Consider the following 11,902-nt stretch of genomic DNA (forward strand, 5'->3'; position numbering starts at 1 on the left):
GCATCCTTTCGATCATAACATAATCATAATAATAGCACTTCAAAAAATACCTTTAATCCTCAAATAACAGGAGATGCAAACAATTATTATAAATGAAAAACCAAGTTATAATTTCATGATCAGTACTACTAGCTAGAAACTAGAAAGGCAGTGGATGGTGGTGAGCTGGTGAATAAGGCGAATACGGCGACGAGCTCGCGACAAATGAAGGGGGGTTATGCGGAGAATGTGGCCTGCTCGGTGTTCTTGGAGAGACTGGGAAATGGTGATTGGTAGGAGAATGTGGCCTATTCGGTGATCTTGGATTAACCATCACGCTATGAGTGTATCGATTTTCCCCACTTCTTCGGGGTCCTCTCTCTGCCCATTTGAGCTCCTGTTGTTTCACCAAAGATGGATATCCCATACAACACCCGATCTTCCCAGCTTTTTTTATATATCTATCAAACAATATTACATATGTATTCATGTCATACCATAGGTTAGCTAGCAGTCACACGAAATTGAATCGAAAATTATTTTTTTCTTGGAGTACTTCTGGTATATATATATGTACGTACCTTTGACTGAATCTTCTTCCCAAGCACTCTATGCACTTTCTACCCTCAGTCATCTCTCCCATTCCGATGCTAACACATTGCCTGCAATACACCCTTCCACACACCTAATGAATTAACACGCATAAATGCGAAAATGGTGTTAGCTATATATATATATACATAATCAAAAAATATCTTGAAAAAACTAGCTACTTACTAAGCAACGGTGCCGAAAAATGTAGATGTAATTGCAGCATACGGTACATATATTGGAGTGAGGAATCCCGGGGCGCCGCCTGCCGCCGCCTCGGCCTCCTCCGTATGCCACAGTACTCATGCCACTGACATGGCTCATATCATCATCATAGACAACACTCCTCTGAAAGCTCCCGACCCCATGATCACCACTATGTAAGCTCAATCCATCACGAAGATCATGGTCGCGACTACGAGCATTCGCATGATGATGATGGTGATGATCATGTCCATACATATAATTCCCCACACGGTGATCGCCATGCAGACTATTATGATGGCGGTGGTTGGTTTGAAAAGATGCTTCTAAGCCTTTGGTGAAGTCTAGGCTAGGGAGTTTGTCTAACTGCGACGTTTTGGGGGACGTCGATTCCGGTATGGGATCTATGGCTTTTTTCTTGTCTGATGCATGCTGTTGCCTCACTTGAGCCAAGTCTTGGAAAGTGAGGTTTACTGAATCATCTGGCACTCCCAGATAGAAATCCTCGAGCTCTTTTCTTGCTTTCTCTAGCGTTGCTCTGTCCCCCATGAAATTTCTGATAAAAAAATTTTGCTTAATTTGTAACTGAGACAGATGTGAAATGAAAGTTATGTGTGTTTTTGGTGGGAATATATTGAACAAGCGCAATGTAAGGGGACGAGGAGGCATTACAAAGAGCCAAAACGTTAGGCCGGTCACGCGTTTTGGTGTCTGTAGTTTACAATAGAAAGGGAACAAAAGTTAACCACGAGGCCATCCCGGAAAAAATATATTTTTAGTTTGTCATATTTTCATGTCAAAACATTTTTTATCTTTTAACATTTCAACTTAATATTTTTAGTCCTTGAACTTTACAAATTGCGACACAATTAGTCCTTATTATTTATTTTATAGTTAAATATATTTATTATGATATTATTAAATTTTAAGGATAGTATTTTCAAATGATAAAGACTAAAATATTATAGATAGATATCGTTGCCATGATAATGAAATTAGCATTCAAAATATTCACATGCATATTATCGAGTATTAATATATAACAAAAATCCAAATATGTATTGTAGACCAATTATTTATTTCAAATTCCCAAATCTATTGATAAATATTTTTTGAGTAATGCTAGATGTACACTTCGGTGTACACATTGGTTTACACTCTTCCTTATTAATTATAAAATTTTTCTTGATCAACTAGATATTTATTTCTTATCATGGGTATTTTGCAATTAATGAAGGAAATTAGAAAAATTTTAAGTAAGGATATAAACCAAGGTGTATACTACAAGGTGTGCATCTAGCATTTTTCATATTTTTTTGGGTTTTTTCCCCAATTAAATTTGCCTGCAGGCCGATGTTTACATTGGTTGCTGCGTGTTCTTTTACCATAGTTTTGTAGTTTTCGGTGGGATTTAAAAAGGATTAGGTCATTTCCAAAAGAAATAAAATAAAATAATAATTAGGTGGATGACAGTAATATATGAATAAGAAAATGGTCATTTGAAAACATTCTTCGTACATTAACTGGTGCCAATTAAAAATATCTCAATTAAAAAGACAAGTCCGGCCTCAATATTATCATAATTTCCCCGTGATTACGTTTGTCCTCTGTTTGGACCCACCCTACAATAATTAATAGAGTATTGTTGATTTACGGTAAAGTTATCTTCATGAGTTAGATCTATTGTGTTGTTTCACTTCATTCTAAAAAAATACATTGATTCGATTAGTAATTTTGCGAACTGCTCCGGTTAATGAGACCCTATTTTTAGGCTCAGTTTGGTTCGGGTGATAGGATTGATAATATATAGATAAGTAATGTAATGTAATAAAAAATAAATTAGAAATGATAGTTAATATGATATTTGATTTGATTAATAGATTATAGTTTATTGATTTGATTGATTAAATTATATATAAAAAATGATAAATTATCATTTTATCTTTTTAACAATAAATAAAATATAAATAATATTATTTATAAGGGGTAATATAATAATTTGAATTCGATGATTTGATTGATGTAAGATAAATAATTAATTACTAGTCGCGCTTGCACATGCGTTGCGTGTGAGATTAAAATATAAATATTATTTATTTTATACATATATTATTTTTTTGTTTCAAATCAATTTAAATTTGAAAATAAAATGAAGGCACAAAAATGGAGAAAATCATGGACAAACGAAGTTTAAAATAAAGATAAAGATTTTGTTCCCCTTCTTTTTTTTAAAGGGTATTTTAAATCTTTTGTCTTTGGCTTCACCAAATGAATTTTAATTCGGCTACTAAGTGTTGCTTTTTTTTAATAAGATAGTAAGATTTGATTGATGTAAAATAAATAATTAAGAGATGATAAATAATATGTCAAGAAGAACGCGGGATTGGATGAGATAAGTTATATCGGAATTAAAAATACTACAACCAAACACAGCCTTAAGGGTAATACACAAATTATACATCCGAGGGTTTACATCTCAACATATATGCATAATTAACATTATTGTGCTGACATGATAAATAATGGATTGTTAGATCTACATCTACTATTAAGGTAATGGTCTTAAGATAGGTTAAACTGAATCATCTGGTCCTCCCTAACTCCCTATGATGATGGATAACGAGTCAATTCGCCTTGTTGGCTCGTTTCGACCATGCTAATTAATTGTTTTTACAATGACTTTGAAGCTTTTTCTTTAATTGAGTTTGATCATTTGTGTGTTATGATTAAAATTTGTGCATGATGTTTATCAGTTTGTGTGAGGTGGATATTTTTTTTTTTCTAAACAGAAGAATATAGTTTTAGAAATATGGTTTCAACCCTTGATCAAACTGAAATTTGAAAAAATTTGTGAGCATCTAATAAAATAATTTAAAGTCAGATTCAGCTTGAATTGCATGATATATATGAGAACATTTTAATTCGTATGACCCAAAAACTCCGATATAAGTTATCGTAAAAATCTATTTTAATAAAATATATCTCATTTATAACTACTACTCCCCAATATGATGTAGTAGCGTCAATTACATAAATTTTTTTTATATTAATTAATTTTCATATTATTTTTAGAAATCAAATGATGAATTAGCTAGATATTCAAAAATTTAAGAGTGATAATTATCTAATCTAAATCTTTCAAAAAAAAATCTAATCTAAAAATTAAAAAAAAAATATAAACAAAGATATCGAATATCATTTTGGTAAATAATATTGTTTCTAGTGACTAAAAAAAAGAGATTATATAAAATGACTAATTTGTCTAATACTTTTAGTTTTGTTGGAAATTAAGTTATGATATAATCTTAATTTTATCTCAAACTTCATCAATTAATTGCAAGTTAGTTAATCAAAGAGTCTCTACTATAATAATATAGTAATATATATATATATATATATATATATATATATATATATATTTATTTTATCTATATTTTTGAATTTCAACAGGAAAAAATTATTAAAAATCAAATTGATATTTTAATATAATTTTGTTTTCGCACACACAAATAATAATAACAATTATTTAACATTGGTTTCGAAAAAAAAAAAATTTAACATATATGCAAGCATGTTATGATATATGTCTAGGTATCAAAACTTGATTCCAATCTCAACAAATTTGGTTCCCTTGGGATATTTTCAAACAGCAAACCGCAATCCAAAGGAAACAAATCACACTCACTCAACTCTATACTTTGTATATGATCTACATAAGCTAAAACCCAAGTAAACAAGATTGTGGTCACAAAAAAGGAAAATTAAACATATAATAAAGAAATAAACCATCTAAAGGGGAAAATGGAACCCAAAAATAATGCCCCTTACTCATCTTCCGGATTACATTCTTGTCCCGAAACCCCAGGAAGAACGGCTCCTTCACCGGCAACATTATCTAAGTTATCTTCCTTCTTAGACACAGATGCTTCAAGGCTCGGCCAGCCATTCGGCTTCCCCAAAAACATATCGAAAGGGAGCGTAGCAACGTTCATCAACGTTGTCAAGCTCGTCCCATCCTCTTCGGCAATAACATCCTCTTCACGGTACGGATCACAGTTCAAATCCAATCTTCCTTTTTTTGCCTCTTCCAAATGCATCCGATTTCCATCTTCATTTTCCTGATGGTGGTTCATGTTTAGAAGTGCATTTCCAGCTACTTTTTCTTCTTCCTTCTCAAAACAGATTTTGGCAAGAGCGGGCTTATCTTTCTCCTGGGCGAGCTCAGCTTCACGTTCTGATTGTCTCTTCTTCTTCCGCATCATTAGAGTCTTGAATCGACGTTTTACGGTTGAACAGACATTGCATTTACACGTGGGTTCATGTTTTCCTTTTCCACTCGGAGGCTGGATGCAAACAATGCATGAGCATCCTGGTCGGTGTCGAGGATGTCTCGTGGTGGCCCCAGCAGAAGACTCTCCCATGTCACCCATGTTGTCACCTAGAACTGCAATGGTAGCCAACGCGTCTAAGCCAGATGGTTCCCCTTCTTTTGACACATTATCTGAAATTCTTCTCTTCTTAAACTCTGGAAATTATGCATGCAACAATTCGTAATCGTACTCGAAAGCAATTATATGGTGAAGTAAACAAATAAAAATGGTTTACAAGAGACCAACATATACATATCCAGATTAACAAGATAAGGAGGGATTTTTTCACTGAACTGCTTTTAATACATACCATTGTTAGAGGTAAAGAGAGCTTCCAAATCCTGCGGACTTATATCGTCTGCCGCTGAACATGAACACCTGAAGCAAATAAACAGCACACTGATAAGTTTCCCCTTGCTTCCCCTCTGATGGAGCAGTAAAGGTTCAAAAATACTGCCACGACATATTTAGAAATAAATAGAAAACAAAAATTAATATATTGAATGACTTATCGTTGATCCATAAAAAAGTCTCAGGGGTATGGAGGCGGGATCAGAATTGTACAAATCTTAAGAATTTGTCATGTTAAGGGTGGACCGAATCATTTCATCCCATTCTCGTGACAAGAAGCCGAAAAATACTAAGTTTTGAGTTTTTTGGCCTCAAGTGTCCCCTTTTTGTTAATGTTTGAAAATTTAGGCATAACCCTCAATTTGAAATAATTAAAAGCATCTCGGTATTAGCCTCGAACATTTCTAGTCTATATTTATTCAAAAATGGTTCCGAAAATTTATGGATGCCTCAGAAGGTTCAAAAATCTTTCTCTGAAGTTTATGGATTCAATAGTTTTATCTATATCAAACCTCTTAATGTACTAACCTGTTCGAGTCCCATATATTATCTGAACACGTCCACTTGGCAGAAAGAAGAGCATGAACGGGTAACCTTCGCCATTTTGAGCAAATGTCGCATTGTGCAAGTTGTTCCTGCTCTCTGATTAGATTATCCAACATTGTAAATTTGTAATTAATAAACACACAAGAACAAAAAGTCTCATGCAGACACTTAATTAAATTTGAGTCGCCGTCTTACAAGATAAACAAAAATACTTCAATTCTTACCCCGACAGTCGAGAAGTGAAAATTGTCCTCTTTCCAAAAATTGGTGGTTCCTAAGCAACAGAAAAAATAATCAATACAAACTGCTACCCAATTAAAAAGAAAGACTCTGAGTAACCGAACATTAACGCCTGCACCAAAAGTTATAGATGATGGTAAAATTATAACTCAATAATTTAGAAGTCAAACAGCCAAAGCATCATGTTTCAACTGTTGTGCCATGTTAATAGATCTACAAAAGAACGGGAGCATTGATGCTATACAACAGAATCCAAAGTGAAATCCAAAAAAACCATAACCTTAGCAACATACAAGGTTTCATAGTCTTACACCTTAAAACATGAGCATCATGTTATTAAGATAACATATGAGACAACTGCATGAAATTTTACTCACATCAAATTCTTCAAATTCAAGGTCTTCAACCAAGACAATGGTTGGTTTCGCAGCTGGTGAGGGGCGAAGCAACTCTTGTGCTTCTTCCCATGTAATTCTCAGCTCCACAGCATCATCATTGTGCATAAGAAGCCGTTTATTTTTAATGTTTCTCAATTTCTTCTCAGACACAGGATTACTCTGTTGCATTGAATCATCAGATGTTCTGCCTCCAGTCTTCCAAATTTTGGGAAACAAGATTATGCCATTATCATATGCATAAATTCAATAAAAGAATGAGTCAAGTAATAAAGCAAGCAATAACTTACGGGAAGCAAAGTGTCAGTAATGCCAGAATATGTTGTTTCTCCAGGAGAGTTACCATTTGGAAGGATGGTCGCATGGGAATCCTACTTGTTTCGCAATAACATTACACATCAGCAATTTAAAATAATCAACAGGGTCATGCATAACATGCTTACCAGCAATTCACCGTTATTTGTAGCCTTCCGACAGCCAATCACAAGCTGACCCCCAGGATCTATCCGACTAAATGTCACTGCTCAAAACACAAACAATGCACAGTAATATAATATATGTCTCCAGGAAACAGTTTGAAAAATAATCATGGACGGTAAATACTATTTAGTGTTTGAAAAAAGAAGTGATAAGCAATGATATAATTATCCGAGGACATACCTATGTCACCGGCTTGTACTTGCATGTTTTGGATGCAAGGGGTAACACCCTCCAATACATACATTCGGCTGTTATTATTCGGCCAAAATCTAAATTGAAATGTCCATTGCTTTCCTTTAATGTCCTGAATCCTAATAGGTATACCTTCTGATTGATTAATAGGAGGAAAATATGCCTGCAGCAAAGATAATAGTGATGATAATCACCGAAGTTTTGTCGCTAGATCAAGGTTAATATGCCTGCAGCAAAGATAATAGTGATGATAATCACCGAAGTTTTGTCGCTAGATCAAGGTCCTAAAAAGTACAAGGCGGTAGGTGGACCGCCACTCGCCGCCTAGAGCCTAGGTGCAGAAGCGGCCGCCTAGGCAGTTTTTTATTTTAAAAATATTTTAATTAATTATAAAATATTTTAAAATATCTAAAATTAGTCAAAATATACATAAATTTGTTCAACATTTTCATTAATATTTTTTCGACAATGCTTATTAATGTGCATAAATTTTTTATGTGCGTATTTCAACAAAATATGCATAAGTTTATTCAACCGTGTTTTGAAAAAGTTTTATTCAATTTTTAAATTTAATGTTTTAAAAAAAAAATTGAAACGCCTAGGCAGTTTGTTACCCGCCTAGGCAGCCGACTTTCCAGCGATGCCTAGAGGCACCAATTCTCTAAAAATCAGGCCGGTAAGTGACCGCCCTCCGCCTGGGTGGCACCTTTCGGAACACTACAGTGACTAGATGCTAAAAACAGTAACAACACTAAGCAAAAACACGAGACTAACTTCAGCACAGGCTTTAGGAAGGACCAAGCGACCAATTCGGCCAGCATCACTTGCACTCAGGATCTTCTCAAACAATGGTACAATCGAGGATTTCAAGCTGAAAATCTGCTGTCAAGGCAAACCCTACATAATTTTTTTTCTTTGCAAAGAAATATCTGGGTCAGGAATAAAATAAGAAACAAATAAATTATAGAGGATACTCTCCGGACAATTGCTGCAATTCTTGATCGGTGATCTTAGGCCAGTAGCGAGGAAGCAGCTGAGTCCGACCCCGTCCATCAGCTGGAGGCCTAGCAAAACGCTTTTGTGCAATATTGCCTTTATTTGTCTCTGAACTGGCAGCTGGACTATGCTTGACTGGCTTTGACAATGCTTGCTTTGTAGTTTTTCCATGTTGGAAGGAACTTTTGCTCTGTTCGACCCCTTCAATAACCTCTCCACGTAAAGGCAGAACCGAACTTGAACTACCTAAAGGACTTGCCAAAGAGAAGTTTAGAGACTGCTGGGACAGAGACTCGTATGCATCTTTAACTTCTTGTTTTGGTCGACTGATATCTGGTTTGAGAAAAGCAGATGATGAACACTGCTGTCTTAGATTTGATACGCATGTTTGGGTGTCCACGGTTTTCAACATTGATTCTTCTCGTCTAAGTTGCTCCAACTTCGAAATCACGTCATTTGCTCCCACAGCCTTCGTCAACTGAAGAAGCCTCTCGGTACTAAATTTGTCGTCATTTCTTTTATGCTCGGTAACTATAGGATACACATCTTTTACACCATTTGTCATAAACGGGCCAATGGGAAGAGCACCAGGAGTCTGCATGAACTATTCAAGTATGAGAACCATGGAATCATCCTATAGTCTCATAATAGAACAGATATTCAATATTAATCGGATCATGCATCACGAATAAACAGAATTCAACTTTAGAGGCTTTCGAAGGAATGCCAATTCACGAACTGCAATCAAGACAAGAATCTCTACAGGATGTGAATACACATGATATTAAGGAAATTGAGACAAACCCAATGGCTTCTTATTAAAATGGTCAAATTCACAATACACGGAATCCATGATTCTGGAATTAGAAGAAGACAGGGTGAGACGGAATGAAATTTGCAACTTCGGAAAATATTCAAAAATCCTGCATATACATCGAGGTCTGCAAGAAGCTGAGCTAAGAAGCTGGCTCTCTCGAAATAAGCACATTTTAGTTCTTGCAATTTTTTTATGTTAAAGGAACAAAAACCTGAACTGGTTGCACAGGTTGAATTTCCAAATGCTTCGCACAGCTTAGGCAACTGATACCTCCAAAATCCATGTATTCATACAGATATTTTGAAGCAGTGCATCCGCAATGGACGGTCTGTCATGCCAAATGACAAAAAGATATGCAAACACAAAATTTAGAAAGAAAAAAAAATTAATTAACTCTTAAGAACTTTAAAAAGACGGCATGGATGTCAGTATATTATTACCTTCCCACATATTTTGCATTCCCGCCAACCAGACTCCTTAAAGTGGAATGTCTCACAAAAGACTGAATTCTCATACGATGATCTGAATCCACATTAGGCCATATCACCACACAAATCGAGCAGACCAAACAAATTAACTAACTGATTAACTGAAAGAAACTTCTTTGATTCCTAGAAAAAAGGTAGTGGAATATAGCAATAGATACAGGATATAGACATCATACACAAGAACTCGAGCACAGCCCGAGAAGTATGTAAGAGATACAGATTCCATACATCTATATGAATAGCTAATAATTTTTTAAAAAATTAGTAAAATTCAAAATAAAATGAGCAATTACGAAAGAACCAAGATAAAAAAGCCTCAAAAAATCGGGAGGAAAAGGCAAGGGAACCGAAAAGGCTGTAGAAAATAGAAGAAAAATTCTAAAAATAGGAAACACACAAAGGACAGAGAAAACATTCATACTAGCAGAAGAAGAAAAACTCTCCAGTGGAACGATATTTTAGGAATCAATATTTCACATCCCCAAATTACCCCCACGAACTGAAACCAGACGCGGGTGTAGGTGATGAACTGTATGCAGAATTGAAAAGGGTCAAATTTGGCATTCGGAAATTACCCGCAGGTGTAACAAAGCGTGGCGAATCCTCCTGATTTCAAGCTCCAACCTTTCTTCCACTCAGACGACGTCGTTTTACGGCACGCCTCATTCATGCAATTCTTTGACCCCATTTCTCGCAAATTTCAACTCCCCGACTCAAAATCCCTATTAAACCCAAGCATTAAACATCGAGATCAAAACCCTAAAACCCCACCAAAGATGAAATCTTGCTGACCCAGATGGACAAAACACATAATTCTTCGGGCGAATCGCCACATCAAATGGAAAACAAGAGAAACCTTCCCATGTACCTCTGATATTTCAGGCAAAAAAAAAATAAAAAAATTCATGTTCCACTCACCTTATCCAAATCAATCAAATGCACGACGGCATGTAAAACATCTCCCCGGTCGAATCAATCAAAACCCACGTCGCCAATTTTTTTTTTTATATCACGAACTAGAAATCTTGGACTAAATCTGAGATTCAAAAATCAAAAGTCAAAACGGGGGCGGACGGCGGTATCCCCGTCGGTGTTGCCACTGATCCTTGCTGCGCCAAAATCAAATTAATCAAAAGAAAGAAGGATAAACAAACGGATTAGGCATAGAGATATGTGTACTAGTGTAGATACATGGGCGTGTGCGACTGCGTAGAAAGAGAAATAGGAGAGAATATAGAGAGAGAAAAAAGCGGGCGTGCATGCAAAATCAGATGCACAAAATGCATGCACGACACTTGAAGACAGATGCACTAAATCAATGCTGTTTAATTCCCACCCTCATCTTTTCTTTCTTTCCCATTTTTCTTTCTTTCTTTTTTTTTGAAGAAAATTAATTGATTCAATAATAATAATAATTAATTTCTGGGTTTTTACAGGATTTCAGACAACCGATACGATGAATTTTTGCCGTCACGTATGTTTTGTAGATTCTTACGTTGTCCCGTTTGATATCCTCCACTGTATACTTACATATATATATATAGAGTTTTGCTATCCTTCCCACCCACCGTGCCCACCTAATGTGCCCACCATGAGTGGCACTCAACTATTGGATACACAATTCATCACATCCAATAGTTGAGTGCCACCTCATGGTGGGCACATTAGATGGGCACGGTGGGTGGGCAGGATAGCAAAATTGTATATATATATATATATATATATATATTGCTGGAGATATCATTATATATTTGTTTTGATCTTTTTCATGGATTTTAAAATAATTTAACTAAAATAACGTTAATAATTCCATGAAACTAAAAGGTAAAACTCTTTTTAAAAATAAAAGTTACTTATATTATAAAATCTACTAGTTTCAAAATTCATAACAAATAATATTGCATTTATCAACAAATAAACAAAAAAATAAAAACAATAAAAACTTTCCACATTAATCAAGTTCCTTGGCGTTGCCGTATTTACAATCATATACCATGTATATATATACATCACATAGTTGTCAAGATACGTGGTGTGTGTACATATTTATGGGATGGGATTACAATTTTGGTCGTGTAAATTTGGTAGTTTGTGATTTTAATTATTTATATTGTCAATTTCAGCATTATAATTAACATCTGATTTTTTTTTCCCCAATTTTTTTTTATGTGATGTTATACGATACTAACGTGACGCCGATATAGTATTGATGTGTGTCGTATCACATCAACGCTATGATAAAAAATAACTAAA

General features: G+C 35.0%; 2 protein-coding genes across 3 annotated transcripts; both read right to left on the reverse strand.

The window, feature by feature from the left end:
• Window positions 1–26: 26 nt before the first annotated feature.
• On the reverse strand, window positions 27–1,391 carry LOC140884958 (uncharacterized). The gene is made up of 3 exons (XM_073291868.1): window positions 757–1,391; window positions 561–664; window positions 27–440 (listed from the first exon to the last, which is right to left on the reverse strand). The coding sequence occupies exons 1-3, from the start codon at window positions 1,321–1,323 to the stop codon at window positions 140–142; spliced, it is 972 nt and encodes a 323-aa protein (XP_073147969.1). The 5' UTR covers window positions 1,324–1,391; the 3' UTR covers window positions 27–139.
• Window positions 1,392–4,366: 2,975 nt separating this feature from the next.
• Window positions 4,367–10,941, reverse strand: LOC140878748 (B3 domain-containing transcription repressor VAL1-like). Of its 2 annotated transcripts, none has more exons than XM_073282364.1 (14): window positions 10,568–10,941; window positions 10,225–10,371; window positions 9,602–9,683; window positions 9,379–9,489; window positions 8,323–8,948; window positions 8,123–8,219; window positions 7,337–7,511; window positions 7,120–7,196; window positions 6,967–7,047; window positions 6,659–6,874; window positions 6,266–6,315; window positions 6,024–6,137; window positions 5,455–5,522; window positions 4,367–5,299 (listed from the first exon to the last, which is right to left on the reverse strand). In XM_073282364.1, exons 2-14 carry the CDS (start codon window positions 10,335–10,337, stop codon window positions 4,599–4,601), a joined length of 2,511 nt encoding a protein of 836 aa, XP_073138465.1. In that variant the 5' UTR covers window positions 10,338–10,371; window positions 10,568–10,941; the 3' UTR covers window positions 4,367–4,598. The 2 variants fall into 2 exon arrangements, with proteins under 2 accessions (XP_073138465.1, XP_073138466.1); XM_073282365.1 differs by having other exon boundaries at window positions 8,323–8,939; window positions 9,373–9,489.
• Window positions 10,942–11,902: the final 961 nt, after the last annotated feature.

This window comes from Henckelia pumila, chromosome 2 (genome assembly GCF_033568475.1).
Source record: "Henckelia pumila isolate YLH828 chromosome 2, ASM3356847v2, whole genome shotgun sequence".
NCBI lineage: Eukaryota > Viridiplantae > Streptophyta > Magnoliopsida > Lamiales > Gesneriaceae > Henckelia > Henckelia pumila.